The sequence below is a fragment of the Cucurbita maxima genome, unplaced genomic scaffold, assembly GCF_002738345.1.
Source record: "Cucurbita maxima cultivar Rimu unplaced genomic scaffold, Cmax_1.0 Cma_Scf00043, whole genome shotgun sequence".
In the NCBI taxonomy this organism is placed as follows: Eukaryota; Viridiplantae; Streptophyta; class Magnoliopsida; order Cucurbitales; family Cucurbitaceae; genus Cucurbita; species Cucurbita maxima.
Genome location: NW_019272059.1, coordinates 639801 through 656945, shown reverse-complemented (window position 1 = coordinate 656945; position 17145 = coordinate 639801). Strand labels below are relative to the sequence as shown.

Here is a 17145-nt window from a genome sequence, read left to right as displayed (position 1 = left end):
TCTTTTTTTTTTTTTTTTTTTTTTTTTTTTTTTTTTTGTCTATTTAAAATAACTATTTTACTTCTTCTAAACGTACTGAAAATAAATATATATAATAGGATAAATTAATAAAAATTATCCCTAAATTTTTAAAATAAATAAATAAATAATATTCTTACGTTTTCAATAAAATTTTGAAAACTAACTCTTACCTTTTAATTTTTTTAATACATTTCAATAAATACAATCAAACATATAATTCAACAATTTCTCTTTTTTTTTTTTTTTTTTTCTTTTCTTTTATCTCATCACTTCTTAAATATATATTTAATTCTATTTTTTCAATCTTCAATTTCTAAAATTTTTAATTTCGGTTTCTTAAATATCATAACTTTTTTAGAATTTTTGTGCCCTTCCAAATATAATACTAAAAATAGAAGTTATATTAAATTTTAAAAAACCCCAATTTAAAAATAAATTGATTAAGCTAAATTTCTTCATCTTTATATTTCAAAATACCCTTAAATTAACCTTTTTTTATATTAAAAATGTGTGTATATATATATATATATATATAGAGAGAGAGAGAGAGAGAGAGAGAGAGAGAGAGAGAGAGAGGAGGCAAAACGCGTTACGTAAGTGCGTGAATAGGCTGAAGAGAAAAGGAAGGAAGACGATGAAACGCCAGAAAGGTCGCCAGCTTCCTCGTTCATCGGCTATGGATTTTCTCTCTTTTAGTTTTATTTATTTATGTATTATTTTAATCTCATTTTCTAAATTACTTTTTTTTAAAAATAATAATAAAAAAAGCCTACTCCGTGGGGTTGATAAATTAATTAAGAATATTGGAAATGGAAATAAAACGTAAATTAAATAAAATGAAATAAAAATACCTGATGATCGGCGATTATAGAACAGCGGCGGCCGAGCAGAGGCAGAGCGGCAGAGGAAAATCAAATAATCGCTGGAACTTGAACTGCCATTTCTGAACTTATTTATAGGGAAGACGAGAAGAAACACACAACCACCTCGCCTTCCTCGCCACGCGACAACGCAGCCGCGTGTTTTTTTTTTTTTTTTTAAATAAATTTTAAAACACACAAATTAATTATTAATAATTATTAATTTAGCTTCTTAATCATATTTTATTTGGTAAGCTTTGTGACAATATCTTAATCGAAGATGACGTGGATACACAAAGATTGGATTACGACGACCCGCCACGGTGGAGCAGCCAACTCTGAAAAGGTCGGCTAGTCATACAGACACCTCGCGAATCTATCTGGGCCCACCCCCACCTTTTTTAATTTCGATTCTCTTTTTTTAAAATTTAATTTAATTTAATTTCCAATAAAATCATACAATTAATTAAAATTATTTTTTAATTCAATACTATATGGAAATGGAGATTCCCGTGAATGTTCATTAAAATAAATGGAATATAAATATTCTCTAACTTTTCAAAAGATAAAAAAAATAAAAAAGAATAACTTTTCCCCTTTCTTTTTCTTTTCAATATTTAAAAATAATTTTTTAAATAACAAAGAGATAATCTTCCAAATATATAATTTTTCTATTCATGATCGTTCATGATTGAATTATTTCTTCACCCTTATCTTGACCTTAAAGATATTTTAATAGCGAAAGATATTTCACGATAATATATATATTATAATTAAATAAATATATATTAGTTGGGATTGGGATCGAATATGAGATATTTTTAATTATTGATATAAAAATCAAAATCAAAATCAAATATTACAGATTTAAATTGGTAATTTAACTTAACAAAAATAATTAAATTTAAAAATGCAAAATAAATATTTTAAACTAAAACATTATCAAGTTGTCGTCTTATAAAGTCCACATGTATCTCCGCTGTCATGTTTTTTTTTTCATTCTTATGTTAAAAGCATTGGATCTTGTGATGTGGGAAAATAGGGAAAGTAGTAATAATTCGATTTTTTTTTTATTTTTTTTAATTATTTTTTAAAATTAATCACCATAGTGGTAATTACTTTTAATATATATAAGAAACTAAAATTAACAAAGAAATATTCTTTTAATTTTTTAATTATTATATTTTTTTTGTTTGGTTTTTTTAAATCACGTTGGCAAATTGGAGCTATGTTGGATTTGGATGTTTTTTTTTTTTATTCGGTGACTAAATTTGGACGGCATTTTCACAAATAATTACATGAAATTAATAAAATAAATAAATAAATATTGTAGTGTTCATTTTGGTTCGAATGTCTTTGGGGTTGCTTGCGTAATTGCACACGTTTTCAAACCTTTGCAGCCACTTTTGACGCTGTTTTTATTTTAATGATTAAATCACGCCAAAATTAATTTGTAGTTTTAAATCAATTTATTATTTAAAAAACCAAAATATATAATTTAAAAATCATGATTATAATATATTAATTAAAAAATTTATGATTTTTATTGATATAATTCTAGAAACTTTGTAAAATTTTCAATTGGAGAGAAGGTCGAGATAACACACAAAAAAATATATTATATATTTGTTATTCAATATAGAATATATGGAATTTTTTTTTTTTTTTTTTTTACTACAAATATTTCCATTATAATTAATTAATAAGTAGAATAAATATACAAAGCTGACTCAAAATAATTAATTATAATATGTATTTAATTTTTTTTTAATTTGCAGTTTGTATTGTAAAAATTAAGGTGACAAGATCCACATGAAAACGGCGTACCAAACGGCGAGCGCGAGGGCGGCGGCGGAATAGGTCCAGAACATAATAACCGAGCATTCCTCTTGACCCACGTCGAACAACTGAGTCATGATTCCGATGGACATGGCCGGCGGCAACGTGTACTGAACCATCAGCACGAATTGGTACATGGGGTCCGGCGGAAGAAACCCTAATGCATTGGCAGCTTTCACCACGGCTATTCCGATGGCCGGTAGAGCAATGTATCGGACTACGATCAGCGCTACGATCTCCATCGGTTTCACTCGATACGTTCGTAGCCCTCGTGTCAAGTTGGCGCCTAAGATGAGTGTTGTGCTCGGGATTGTTCCGTCACTGCACGTAATATTAACAAAATTGTTATCAAATATAACTAGTTTTTAACTTCAAAAACAAAAATGAAAGCTTACCCGAGTAGTTTAACCGAGTCTTGGACTACTCGAAACGGAGCACTCTCCCCAACTACGAGATGTCGAAGCCACGTGACCGCTCCAAAAATGAACCCAATAATCTAATTAAATTAAACCCATTAATTACTTTGGTCTCGTAGATTATGACGTTAATTAATTAGGTTAATTATACTTACGGCTCCTAATGTTGGTGGCTCCATCAACTCTTTACTAATTCCGACAAAGATATGTCGTATTTTAGCCCATATGGTTGCTTTCTCTTCCTTCTCTAATATGGGGACTGCTTGATCTTGGGATTCGATCTGCCAACTCAAAATTACGAGTTTTAAATAATTAAAAACCGCCCATCTCGAGATACGATGACTAGAATGTTTATCTAGGTTAAATATGAATGAACGACATTTATTTACGTTGTTAAGAAAAACGATATTTTTAAAACACCCACCAAATATTATTACCTCTTTTATCGATTTGGTTGACGGGAGTGAAGAAGGAAGGACATCGTCTTCCCCGAGAAGACGAATAGTCAAATTCGAGGCCTGGTCGGGTGCTTTCAACACCTCCTCCGACCCAAATTCTTCACCTTCTTTGAACTTTAAGGAGGATGTTTTCACAAGGTGGTAACAATAAGTCCAGATGTAAAACCCGCCAAGCTGCAAATTCTCGACGTAAATCATGAGCCACATTTATCGTTTCGAGTTACGTAAATAGAACTATTGTTGTTAGCTTACCGCCATAGAGAAGGAAGCATAAGAGAGGCCACGAGAAGTACAAGCCTCACGCTCGCCAAAAGGGTTGCCCGGCTCGCCACAAATTGCAGGGATGATGATCAAAAGAAGGTTGCCCAAGTTCCCTATATGTTTAATAGCTAGTTTTTATAAAAACGTACATAAGCTATAGTTTTATAGCATTTAATAACATGGGCTATTACGAAGTACAAAAAACGCTCTAAAAAGTCTACGATAGTATTTTTCGTAAGCTATCTTATCCATTATTTATTGTAGTGAAACGAAAGAAACAGACCAGTAGCAGCAGAGGCGACGATGAGGCCTTCAAGGTATGGCTTGGGTTTAAGGATTCTAACGATCATCCATCCCAAAACAGCTCCAAAGAAGAAGGTGAAGCCAATATTGAGAGGCATGAACCACCTAATTAATTGATTGATTAGGTTAATCATAGGCAGATAATAATGATTAGAAGGGAAATTAAAGCTTAGCTTACCATGAAATGATATCTTGAAAGGTGACAGTTTTGGACAAATTTGCAAACATGAGACAAGGAGTGAAGACACTAAACACGATCTGCAGACATAAATAGAGATGATTAGTGAAATTAATCATAAAATTAATGTGTAAATAAAAGGTTAATTACCTTATTAAGTGATGTTCTAGCATGGGGTGGAAGAATGTTGCAACGATCAGTGGATAAGAAAGCTCCCAACAAGCAAATGAGAAGGACTTGGATGTTGGGCATGGATGCCACCTCCAATAGAGACAACAAACCCATCTTGCTTCAATCCTATTTTGATATCAACTTTGAGCCAATATATATTTGAACTGTATGAATGAGTATTGCAAATTGAATGGATTGTAATGATTGACCCCACCCCTAGTTGCGGATAAGGTGATCATGAACTCGGTTGGGTTGGGTTGGGTTGGATCAACAGACTCGAATATTAGGGTTGGTCAATTCTCCAACCCTTATATTTGTGGGTTCTTCTTATCCTTAGATTATAGTCTTCTTCGTGAAGAGCGAGCGTAAACAGCTCAAGTTCACCGCTAGTATATATTGTTTTTTGTTGGGCTTAGGTTTTAAACCACGTCTACTAGGAATAGGTTTCCACATCCTTACAAGGAATATATGGTTACTGGGAAGAGGTTTCCATACCGTTATAACAAATGTTTCGATCTCCTCTCTAACCGATATGGGATCTTACAATCCACCCTCCTTGGGGGCCCATCGTTATAGCTAGCACACCGCCTAGTGTCTGGCTATGATACAATTTGTAACAACTCAAATCCACTCCTCGTTAGCAGATATTTTCTTTCTATGTTTTCCCTCAAGGTTTTAGAATGTGTTTACTAGGTAGAGGTTGACACAACCTTATAAATACTGTTTTGTTTCTCTCTCTAACTGACATGGGATCTTACAAATTTTGACAGGAAGATCTTACCTTCCATGTAGATTGAAGTTATAAATCGACATTAATTAATCGAAAGATATAGAAATGTAAGGCATATATGAATGTGTTCCATGTGACAAGTGGTTTCTAGAAAAGGAAGTGAAAAAGTGCATACATATCATGTGACAGATGGTCCCATTCATTGATGGTTATGGCCATACATGCTCTTTTTAGATATTAATGCCAAACCCTACCCTTTTCTTAGATACTTTCATACAAAAATTACAATTTTGAAAGAAATTATAATATAAAACCCAATTGTTATTTTATTAAAAAAAAAATAATAATCCAAATTTAACCTCTATTAAATTATTGAAATTTAATGATTTAATGATGTGTAATAGACTTATAAACTTTTAAAATCAAATCAATTTTGTAGCCGATTTTTTTAAAAAAATTAAAAGATATATAAAATTGAAAATTAAAAAAAATTATAATATCTTTTTGGTCAAAAATTTCAATAATACACTTGTTTGAATAAATAAATAAATAAATAAATAACGCCCTTAAACTAAAAGCTTATTATTGTTTAAAGGTATTTTTAATTTTTTTTAACGTTTATTAAGTGTGTCAATTAATTGTAAGTGTATTTTAGAATAGAGGAAAATTTTAATTTTTTTTTTTTTAAAGAAAGCATAAAATTTAGATATATTTTTATTAATTACAATAATTTATTAAAGACAATATTTTTAAAATTTAAAAACAGGTTAATTTAGTTTTCTTTCTCGAAAAGGAATAAATAAGAATATAAATATTAAGTTTTTTTTTTTTTTTTTTGGCGAGTTACTCCATCTTAGTCGGTCTGGTGCTTTGAAGAAGTATATAAAAAAAATAATAATAATAAATAATAAAATTGCAATATCCTAATTAAATTTTTATCAAGATAATAAATAAATAAATAAACATTTAAATTAGGATATTATTTATGATTATTATTAATTGTTTGATTTGGTAATTAATTTTCCATTAATTAATTACTTTTTTTTAATGTTAAATTTGATAGAAGCCATGAACACGCAGGAGGCTGTGGGGTGGGGTGGGGGAGGGAGGAAAGTACAGAGAAATGAGAAGGCAGCGGCGAACCTGGGTGGTGCACGGCGGCCGGCCGGACGGCGGAGACGGACAGAGAAATTATAAGGGAAGGAAAAAGCCTCCTGAAACTCGGATCTCCGATCTGAGATTTAACTGTGAGAAAGAATTGGAGACTGAAGTTGTATTATATGGTGACAACTGACAAGTTATTGCCTTCCCCGCTACACGACAAACTGAGGGCCATGCCCACCCAGGCTTGATTGTTCAATGTTTTCATTCCACGACGTTTGGAGAGTGGGTGGGTCGTGGGTCGAAAATTCACGTTTAAATTGAGAATGAAGAGAGTGTTGAGATAAGCTTTTCTCCTTTAATTAAAGAGTTAAGATGGTAAATATAATTCTGACTCCTTATGTAATATCCTTCCTTTTATGAGAGTGTGAAAACTTTTCTTTACTAAGAGCGTTTTAAAACTTTGAGGGAAAGTTTTAAAAGAAAAACTAAAATAGGACAATATCTGTTATCGGTAAGTTTAGGTTTGGATCGTTACAAATGGTATCAGAGAGCTAGGTTCCGGAGAGATTATGTTGTAATATATATATATTTTTTTATAAATTATGCTTATAAAATATATTATTGAATTTATTAATATGTTTTACATTAAAAAAAAAAAAAAAATCATTGAATGGATAATAGATCACCTCGTCCATAGCCTTCAGAAAGTTGAAAAGGTTATGGGCCCACACAGTAGGGCGAGTACGTGGAATTTTAGTTTTTTTGTTCTTGATGACGTGGAAATTTAAAAGCAACTAAATTAATGAATTGATATTTTAACTTCTCGAACTCCTTTGAAATTTTGGTTACTAAATTTACCAAATCAATCTATATTAAAAACATAAATATTTTAAAACTAAAATACCACATCAAAAATAAATTTAATTATTTCAAAAAAAAAAAAAAAACTCGATTAAAAAAATTATATATAGAAATGAAATTAAAATTTCCCAAATTTGAAAAATGAATAAAAAAAAAAAAAGCCTAAATATTCGGTTCAATCAGTTTCTCGAAAGGATGAACTCCACGGAAGAAAAAGCAGAAAAAATGAAATTAATGATTTTTTAAATAATTTCCAAGTTGAATTTCCTTTATATTATTTTTTTGCCACGTCACTTCTGAAAATGACACGTAATTATTCGATCACATTATTCTTCCCCTCGTTGGGGGTTTGTATTGAATTATTGTTAAGGATGTTTTTGTCTTTAGATGACATTATTGGGTATTTGGTGGGGTGCACTCCCTCTCACATCATAATGGTGTACCCATCCCTACCGTTCGATTATTAAGAGGTATAATTTTATCGTAATCAATTAAGTTTATCGAAAAAGATTACATTTTTAGGTCAAGAGATCGGTAGCGTTATCTTGAATCAACTTATTAATAATGATGTAACAACATACACCTAGTATTCGAAATTCGAATTCGACACTTAATTGTCCCGACATTCTCCCACATTCCTATGACATGGTCACATTATGGTGCTGACATTCTCCTACACCTATATGACGTGGCCACGTTAATTATTCATCGCTTCTATAAGGGAAGACTATCCCTACAAATCAATACAATCTTTTCCAACATGTTTTGTTCTCACTCACTCATGTGTATATTAGAATTGCTTAAAAAAAACACGCTTAACTATGAAGTTCTTACTCTTCATCTTTGTACGTACGTATATACATACATACATTCATACATATACGTGCTATTGAAATTTAAATTGAATAAATGACTCGAACAATCTTAACCAACTAAACCGATCTCAACTATATTATTTTAATAATTAATTTTTAATTGTTTTTAAAATTATTAGCTCTACCTCTCCCAAGAAGCCCAAAAATGTTGAGGCCCATTGTATAAGTGAGGTCCATCAACTTTGGGCTATGGTCATCATAGGTTTCAGGCTAATTATAAAAAGTGGCCGGGAGTAGCCATGATTAACTCCGGGACTTCTCGTATGGTCGGTCAATCCGTGACACCTGACAACTCCTTCCATCTATAGGGATGGATGAGTAGCCACAACTCGTATTCATTTAGTCATGTTACCAATAATCTTCCAAGTCTAGTGAGCTTATATACCTCAGTTTCTTTTAAGTTGGTAAAGGTTAAAAAGTTTATTGAGTTTTTGAATCTATATATGACCGTTACTACGAGTAATTACATATGTTCAATCCTCCTCGATATCATCATGGGGATCGGGGTGAGACCCCACATGAGGAACATCCATTGGTCACCCAATTTATTGATGAAACCAGAAATGGGTTTAGTTTTAAATCACATTTAATTTGATGGGGTGATAATGTAAGATTAAAATATCCATAAAAATGTAACCTTTTTTTAAGATTTAACGTAGATTCTTGAAATGTTTGAACGCTCTCATCATTAATGACGAAGAACGTGGGCTCCACGGTTGAGTGAAGTTCTTCTTCTCTCCAATAATGTCGCAGAGCAGCTTGGTTTTACTTTACCAAATTAATTCTCCATTTTTCTGCCATTTTAGCTCCTTGCTGCTTAGGCTTCTGCTGTTTTGATGGCTGTTTCTTGTCTCTGTTTTTGTCTTCTGTTTGGGGGCGCCGCCGTCGTTGCCGCCGCAGGCGGTGGAAGCGGCGGCGGTTCCAGGCAGCTCGATAACACACCCACATGGGCTGTTGCTGGTGTTTGCTTCTTTTTCATTGTTATTTCCATTGTATTGGAGAAAGTTCTTCACAAAGTTGGAACGGTAATTAGTTTTTGATTGATTTCTCTTCTTTTTGTTGCTTCTGTTCTTCTTGTTCTTGTGTATTCTCATTTGGGTGTTGTTTCTCAAAGCATTTGTTCATTCACTTATCCTTAAAATTTTCAAATCACTATGAATATGTTTATCTTTAAGAAAAGATTTCGGAAATGAATCGACTTTCCCGAGGATTATTGGGAGGGAGTCCCAATTGGCTAAGAACCCCAAAACAAAGCCACGAGAGCTTATGTTCTAATATCATACCATTGTAAAGAGTCGTGATTCCTAACATGGTATCGGAGCCATGCCCTTAACTTAGACTTGTCAATAGAATCATCAAGGGTCGAACAAAGAAGTGTTAGCCTCGAAGGTGTAGTCAAAAGTGACTCATGTGTCGAACAAAATGTGTACTTTGTTTGAGGACTCTAGAGAAGGAGTCGAGCCTTGATTAAGGGGAGGCTCTATAGTGTACTTTGTTCGAGGGAAGGATTGTTGAGGATTGTTGGGAGGGAGTCCCACGTGGGTTTATAAGTAAGAAATACATCTCCATTGGTATGAGGCCTTTTGGGGAAGCCAAAAGCAAAGTCACGAGAGCTTATGTTCAAAGTGGGCAATATCATACCATTGTGGAGAGTCGTGATTCCTAATTTTCATAGCCCAAATCTACTCATTGACTTGTTCATGTTCTCTTAGTGGTTGACAGAAAAGCACAAGAGTTCTCTGTTGGAAGCTCTGGAGAAGGTTAAGGCTGGTAATACAATACTCATACACAGCACATTGTATCAAAACTTTTGAGTATGAGAAAGAAAAAAAAGATGAACATTCCACAAACTTTGTGCAGAGCTGATGATTTTGGGATTCATTTCCCTGCTTCTGACTTTTGCACAAGGATTTATAGTCCAAATCTGCATTCCTCCAGCCATTGCCAATACCATGTTGCCTTGCCCACTTGAAAAGAAAGATGCCTCATCGTCTGAAAACAGCGACGACGAACATCACCGGCGGCTTCAATGGCTAATCCGAAGATCGTTGGCTGGAGGCCACAATGTCGCCCCGTGTAAGGATGTAAGAACCTGTCCCATGAATCTTATCATTGGTTTGAGAAACTTGATTGTGTTGGTAAACTATGTTCATTCTTCCTAATAGGGTAAGGTGTCTCTTATATCTATTGATGGATTGCATCAGTTGCATATTCTCATATTCTTCCTAGCTGTGTTTCATGTGGTCTTTAGTGTTACCACAATGACACTTGGAAGGGTAAAGGTAAGGGCTGTTTTCTTCTTTGTTTGTATGATTTTGATGTTCTTTTTAAGTCTTTCATAGAACTTCTTGATTCAATTTTTGTGTGAGATCCCACGTTAGTTGGAGAGGAGAACGAAACATTCTATAAGGGTGTGGAAACCTCTCCTTTGTATGGCTTGGATTGTGGGCTTAGGCTGTTATAAATGGTATAAGAGCTAGACACTGGGTGGTGTGCCACCAATGACGTTGGCCCCCGAGGAGGTGGATTGTGAGATCCCACATTGGTTAGAGAGGAGAACGAAACATTCCTTATAAGGGTGTGAAAACCTCTCCCTAATAGACGAGTTTTAAAACCTTGAGGAGAAACCCAGAAGTAGAAACCCTGAAGTGGAAACCCAAAGATGACAAACGAAACATTCCTTATAAGGGTGTGGAAACCTCTCCCTAGTAGACACGTTTTAAAACCTTGAGAGGAAGCCCAAAAGGGAAAACTCAAAAATGTCAATATTTGCTAACGGTGGGATTGGACTGTTATAAATGGTAGCAAAGCCAGACACCGAGCGGTGCACCAGTGAGGATGCTGGGCCCCCAAGGGGGGTGGATTGTGAGATCCTACATTGGTTAGAGAGGAGAACGAAGCATTTCTTTTAAGGGTGTGAAACCTCTTCCTAGTAGACACGTTTTAAAACCTTGAGGGGAAGCCCAGAAGGGAAATGACAAGCTTACGTGAATTTTTATAGTATTGTTCAAGTTAACGTCTCGTTATGGTCTGACTCAAGTCGTATAAAGTAAAACCAATGTATGAGCCATGACCTAAAGTAAAGCAGGAAAAGAGAGGAAAAATGGCCTTAGTTATGTCATGTAACTAAGTCTTGAGATCATTTCCTAGTGAATTTTGCACCTACGTCGTCATCGATTCGTTACGAACGGAACTATTTCTACTCAGATTCGAGGCTGGAAGGAGTGGGAGAAGGAAACTTCGACTCATAACTACGAGTTCTTCAATGGTCTGTCATTTTGTTCTTTCATCAAGCAACACTTAGCATAGAGAGTTTGTAGTTTCATATGAATTGGTTCTTCTTCTATGTACAGATCCTGCAAGATTTAGGCTCACTCATGAGACATCTTTTGTGAAAGCACACACCAGCTTTTGGACACGCCTTCCTTTCTTCTTCTATATTGTAAGTGAAAGTTTCTCAATACTCTTTCGAGTATCCATCGATATCGAAATGACTTGGGTTTGATTATATGTTGCAGGGCTGCTTCTTCAGGCAATTTTATGGCTCGGTTAGTAAGGCAGATTACTTAACGCTCCGCAATGGATTCATAACAGTGAGTTATCCATTACTAAACTCTAAACTGATCACAGCTTCGAGTTTCGAAACGTAATACAATACTCTTGTAGGTTCATTTAGCACCCGGAAGTAAATTTGACTTCCAAAGATATATCAAAAGGTCATTAGAAGACGACTTCAAGGTAGTCGTCGGTGTGAGGTAATAGTTCGATATCGTTTTAACTACGAACAAACTATCATTTAGTTCTTACGAGCTGGTCTTTTGGTGGCAGTCCTGTTCTGTGGTTGTCATTTGTGATCTTCCTGCTTCTTAATGTAGCTGGTATGATAACTCACTGAATCTAATGATTTTGACTTAACAATTAGCTCAAAAGATTCGATTAGGACGAAAACCGTTTCATTTTCAGGATGGCGGACGATGTTTTGGGCGTCGTTTATCCCTTTGATCGTAAGAAAAAATCTCTATCTTTCAAGGGAAATTCATTAGATTAGCTTGTTAGTTATTATATGACGATGGCTGTTTGAACCTCACATAGATAACCTTAGCTGTTGGATCAAAACTTCAAGCCATTTTGACTAGGATGGCTCTTGAAATCTTGGAGAAACATGCCGTGGTCCAGGGAATTCCGCTCGTGCAAGGGTCCGACAAGTACTTTTGGTTCGGTCGACCTCAACTGATTCTTCATCTCATGCATTTTGCTTTGTTTCAGGTAACCAAAACCTCCCATATGCTGCTTTATTTTAGTGTTGATCTGATTATCAGCTCATTTGGTTTATGCAGAATGCATTCCAGATCACCTTTAACTTGTCTATACTGGTATTCTTCTCGACGTTATATCGATTTCTTTCCGTTCTCCAATCAAGAACAATGTTTTATTTACGGTTTGGGAACTTTAAGAAGGTTCATTTCGGTTGGGGGGGAGAACGAAACATTCTTGAAGGGTGTGGAAACCTCCCCCTAGCAGACGTGTTTTAAAACCTCAAGGGAAGGCCCATAAGAAAAAATCCAAAGAGGATAATATCTGCTAGCGGTGAGCTTGGGCTGTTACAAATGGTATCAAAGCCAGACATCAAGCGGTGTGCCAGCTAGGACGTTGGCTCTAAAAGGGGGTGGATTGTGAGATCCCACATCGATTGGAGTGAGGAACGAGTGCCAGTGAGGACGCTGGGCCTCGAGGGGGGTGGATTGTGAGATCCCACATTGGTTGGAGAGGAAAATGAAAACCTCTTCCTAGCAGATGCGTTTTAAAACCTTAAAGGGAAATCCGTAAGTGAAAGCCCAAAGAGGACAATATCTGCTAGTGGTGAGCTTGAGCTGTTACAATTTTTTCTTGTAAGCTATAATCCACGATATAGTTGTTGTGTGCAGCATTCTTTCGGGTCGAATTCTTGCTTCTCTGACGGTCCCGTCCTTGCCATTGTAAAAGTTTGTATAGGGTAAGTAAGCCTTTCTTCCCTTCTAATGATATGAATGCTTTGGTTATCTTGTGTTCTATGTTGAGCTTTTTGATCACAAGGCTTTCATCTGCTTATGGTTTTGTAGGGTCATAACATTGTTTCTCTGCAGCTACGTTACGCTTCCGATATACGCCCTTGTAAATCAGGTATTTACGTATCTTGACTTCATCAGTTCTTTCTGCCTCGTGCCTGCGAAATGTACTGTTGTGAGGCAGAAGGGTCGGTCGTATGATGGATGTTTATGAATTGCAGATGGGGTCGGGCATGAAAAGGTCCATTTTCGACGAACATACATCAAAGGCGCTCAAGAAATGGCATGAAAAAGCCAAGAAGAAGCGGGTTCTACGAAGCTCAACAACTAGAACACTTGGAGGTAGTTCTAATGCTTCGCCTCTGAGCTCATTTGGACGCTCATTGCGACGGTTTAAAACCACGGGACACTCCATACGTGTGCCTGCGTACGATGATCTTGAATTGTCTGATTACGAGGGCGATTCACCAGCAACGGCTATGCAAGTATCGAGTATCGAATCGAGTAATGTCAATGTGGATGGAGATGAAATACATGAAATTGGTGAAAGGGAACAACCGGAGAGTATAGAGCAAACTAAAGAAGGAGATGAGTTCTCGTTTATAAAGCCTGCACCAGTGAAATGAATAAGCTTGGTGGCTATAGGTGAGAGCTTGTACATGCATAAAGATTTTGTTTGCACATATGATATAGTTTTCATTTGGGTCTCCAAAGAATATGAATCATCATACCATAAAGTTTTAAGGTTAAGAGATTTGTTATGTTCGGATGACGTGATGATTAACACATAGATATTCAATTAGGTCTTGGTCATTCACGTGAATAGAGAGAACAGTGAGTGCATAATCTAACCTATGACACATGGGTTGGGGCGCAATGGATGCGTCTGAGCAAGCAAAGATGTCCGATGTGTCCTGAGGCATAAGGATGACATCACGATGCATGAGTTGTGTTGATGGGAACCTAGATGACAATGAGATGCGACGTTGCACACTCACGACAAGCCTTAAGAAAAACTCAATCCCCATATTCATTTTTCGCCCAGTTTTGTGCCTTTGTCCACCGACCTCGCTTGTGCGAAATCTAAGCTTATTCGGCCATACATGCTGTTTGTGCATGCATGTTTGTGTGCGACACAACAACGTCGCATCTCATTTTTATTTTGGGACACATGGCCATTTTGACTTGTTCGGGCCCATTGGGAATTGACCCATATGCTGATCATCTCATCAAGACATCTCGAACATCTATCCATATGAGTTCATTTAGAGATAGAAGAAGATCTGATATCAATCCGGGATGAACCAAACGAAACCGAAAAGAATCTAAGTGAACAAACCGAGCTTAAAGGATAACTATGAGTAACAAATAACCAAACTATGGAGTGGCCCACCTCCCAAGTTGTCCTCTTCTCCCCTCTTCCCCTTTTAACAACAAAGTTCTCAAGATTTTTCCTTTTCCATAGATTTCTCTTCTTTTTCTCTGTTCAAATCCGTGTCATGACTCGTTATTTGCAAGCTTTGGCGGGGAATACTTCCTCGGCGACGGCGACAGCGACGGCGCCGCCCCCAGAGGCGGTGGCTATAGAGTCGGACTTCGTGGTGATTCTGGCGGCGCTACTGTGTGCTCTAATTTGTATGGTGGGGCTGATAGCGGTGGCTCGGTGCGCGTGGCTCCGGCGTGGCAGTAACGGTGGCGGTGCAGGAAATCAGGCGTCAGCGAACAGGGGATTGAAGAAGAAAATCCTGCAATCCCTTCCGAAATTCGCGTACAGAGCATCGGGGTCGGGCGGAGAAGGGAAATTCGCGGCGGAATGTGCGATCTGCCTGGCGGAATTCCTAGACGGGGAGGAGATCCGACAACTGCCGCAGTGTGGCCATTGCTTCCACGTCAGCTGCGTAGACACGTGGCTGAGCTCCCACTCGTCCTGCCCCTCTTGCCGCCAGATTCTGGTAGTGGCCAGATGCCAGAAGTGCGGCGATTTCCCGGCCGTCGTCCACGGCGACGATCACAACAACGAGGAGGAGCAAAAGAGGAGGGAAGATAACAATGGTAACAACAGGGGTTTGGGATTTTTGCCTTGACTTTTAGTCAACGCCATACCCTTCTAAGTATTGCTCACTTCTCTTTTCCCAACTCACTCTTAAAAAAAAACTATATATATATTGAAATTACATCAACTTCGTCCAAGAAACGATCATGAATGTAGCTCAACTAATCTAGCTCAAGGTATTATACTCTCGGGCATTCAAATATTTTAGTCCACATATCGTTGAACTAAGAAATAAATGGTATTATGCTCTCGAGCTAAAAATTAGTGATTCCAAATATTCTACCCTAAAAAAAACCAAACTAAACTCTCGAGCTAACGATTAGTAATTTCAAATATTCCATCTTATTTTTTTGTTGAACTAAGAAAAAAAAAAACGACATTGTACTCTCAAGCTAACAATCAATGATTTTAGATATTTTACCTTATGTTTGAACTAATAAAAAACGGGTATTATATTTTCGAGCTAACTATTAGTGTTTCTAAATATTTCAAAAAAATGCTAATGTCCTCTCGAGATAAAGATTAAGAGAACCCTTCTCTTTATTCTGTTTCATTTATATATATATATATAAAAGCTTAGATTCCCGATACACGAAAAAATAATAAATAAAAAATTAAAAGTTGGGTATGAACTATGATTCTGTTCTCTTATTTACTTTAATACTTTGAACATTTTGATTCTCGTACTTACATTTTCTTTATTTTAGTCTATTTTTAAAATATATAATTTATTTAAAAAGTTATGTTGGAAAATAAAATAATATATTTTTTGATATTTATATTGTCATAGTTTGTATATAAAGTAAATTAAAATAATTGAAAATTGGGTAAATATTTAGAGTTTTGACTGTTTGATTATTAATTATTTATGTGGGGAGAGAAAATAAGCATCTTTGGATAATAGTTTTAATTAATTATTAAGCAAAATAGATATTAGGCATTAAGGTCTTGTCACCATTCCTTGGAGCCATTCAAACCTCTATTTATATTTCATTTATTCCTCCCTATAATTATGCAACCTTCTTTTTTTTATTCAAAAACAAAACTATTTGTATCCTACACTCTTTTGATACGATAGTTGTGGCAAGAATCCGACCTACCTAAGTCCGTACAATTTTCCGAGTGTAGCACCTCATTACGCAGGCTTTGATGCTTCGATGACAAAGTTCAGTAGGGTTTAGGAGAAATGTTGTAAGTAGTTACGGCTTTTTGTATGAGTGTACCTCTGAGGTGCACTCCGACTCGTGTACGAATCAATTAGGGTTTTGAGGAGGTGTATTTATATTGCACCAAGTTGAGATTGTTTTGGTTGATCGGGCTCAGACTGATAATAGCATAAATGTATTTGTATTGGGTAGAATGTGACCATTTTAGTCGATCTGACTCAAGCTGATGATAACATGTGAATTGTGTTGTATGTAGGTCTAATATGTTGTTGGTTATGTTGCTCGTTTTCTTCTTCCCTCATTTAGGTTTATGTTTATGTTTGAGTCTCTCTATCACACAATCTCTTTCCATTATTTTCCTTTCATTTATGCTCATTATAATCTGACACGTGCTTGAAGCTCAACCATTATTTGTGCTCTAACATTTTATATATATATATACACACATATATGTCTTAGTGGTGGGGTAAGAGAATGTGAGAGTCGCCTTCTAAACTTCATTTTTCTATTCGGGTTTTGACCTAACATGTTCTTAATTACTAATTTTGAAGCTTTTATAGATAGAGCTTGGAATAACGCTTCTACCACTTTTTGAATCACTCAAATCGAAGCTAAAACGAAGTTATAATTATAAAAAGTTGAATAAAAAATATAAAATAAATTTTGTTGAGAGTGGGATTTGAACCCACGCCCTTTCGGACCAGAACCTTAATCTGGCGCCTTAGACCAACTCGGCCATCTCAACTTTGTTATTAAATTTGTCCCATAACTAAACATATCAAAAATATATTGATTTTTTAAATG

General features: G+C 35.6%; 4 protein-coding genes and 1 non-coding gene across 7 annotated transcripts in view; 2 read left to right on the top strand and 3 right to left on the bottom strand.

Moving 5' to 3' along the window:
• The window catches only part of LOC111470115 (protein PIN-LIKES 5-like), a 3747-nt gene extending 2741 nt beyond the window's left edge, over positions 1–1006 (bottom strand). The window contains exon 1 of the mRNA XM_023115598.1: positions 873–1006. The gene's annotated coding sequence lies outside the window, so the exon portion shown is untranslated. The remainder of the gene's footprint in view (positions 1–872) is intronic.
• A 1605-nt stretch (positions 1007–2611) lies between these two features.
• On the bottom strand, positions 2612–6486 carry LOC111470114 (protein PIN-LIKES 7-like). The gene is made up of 9 exons (XM_023115597.1): positions 6381–6486; positions 4487–4633; positions 4337–4416; positions 4139–4263; positions 3847–3968; positions 3574–3768; positions 3292–3417; positions 3116–3216; positions 2612–3041 (listed from the first exon to the last, which is right to left on the bottom strand). Exons 2-9 carry the CDS (start codon positions 4619–4621, stop codon positions 2675–2677), a joined length of 1251 nt encoding a protein of 416 aa, XP_022971365.1. The 5' UTR covers positions 4622–4633; positions 6381–6486; the 3' UTR covers positions 2612–2674.
• Positions 6487–8774: 2288 nt separating this feature from the next.
• LOC111470151 (MLO-like protein 8) lies at positions 8775–13883 on the top strand. 3 transcript variants are annotated; one of them, XM_023115654.1, is made up of 15 exons: positions 8775–9102; positions 9790–9847; positions 9938–10161; positions 10243–10359; positions 11285–11345; positions 11431–11519; positions 11596–11670; positions 11744–11832; positions 11906–11955; positions 12041–12081; positions 12170–12343; positions 12415–12450; positions 13003–13070; positions 13201–13237; positions 13344–13883. In XM_023115654.1, the coding sequence occupies exons 1-15, from the start codon at positions 8914–8916 to the stop codon at positions 13746–13748; spliced, it is 1713 nt and encodes a 570-aa protein (XP_022971422.1). In that variant the 5' UTR covers positions 8775–8913; the 3' UTR covers positions 13749–13883. The 3 variants fall into 3 exon arrangements, with proteins under 3 accessions (XP_022971422.1, XP_022971421.1, XP_022971420.1); XM_023115652.1 differs by having other exon boundaries at positions 8777–9102; positions 13177–13237; XM_023115653.1 differs by lacking the exon at positions 11906–11955 and having other exon boundaries at positions 8776–9102; positions 12000–12081; positions 13177–13237.
• Positions 13884–14456: 573 nt separating this feature from the next.
• LOC111470152 (RING-H2 finger protein ATL8) lies at positions 14457–15299 on the top strand. Its single transcript, XM_023115655.1, has one exon. It carries the CDS (start codon positions 14502–14504, stop codon positions 15204–15206), a length of 705 nt encoding a protein of 234 aa, XP_022971423.1. The 5' UTR covers positions 14457–14501; the 3' UTR covers positions 15207–15299.
• Positions 15300–17005: 1706 nt separating this feature from the next.
• Positions 17006–17086, bottom strand: TRNAL-AAG. Its single transcript has one exon. It is a non-coding gene; the product is annotated as a tRNA-Leu (tRNA).
• Between the last annotated feature and the right edge of the window lie 59 nt (positions 17087–17145).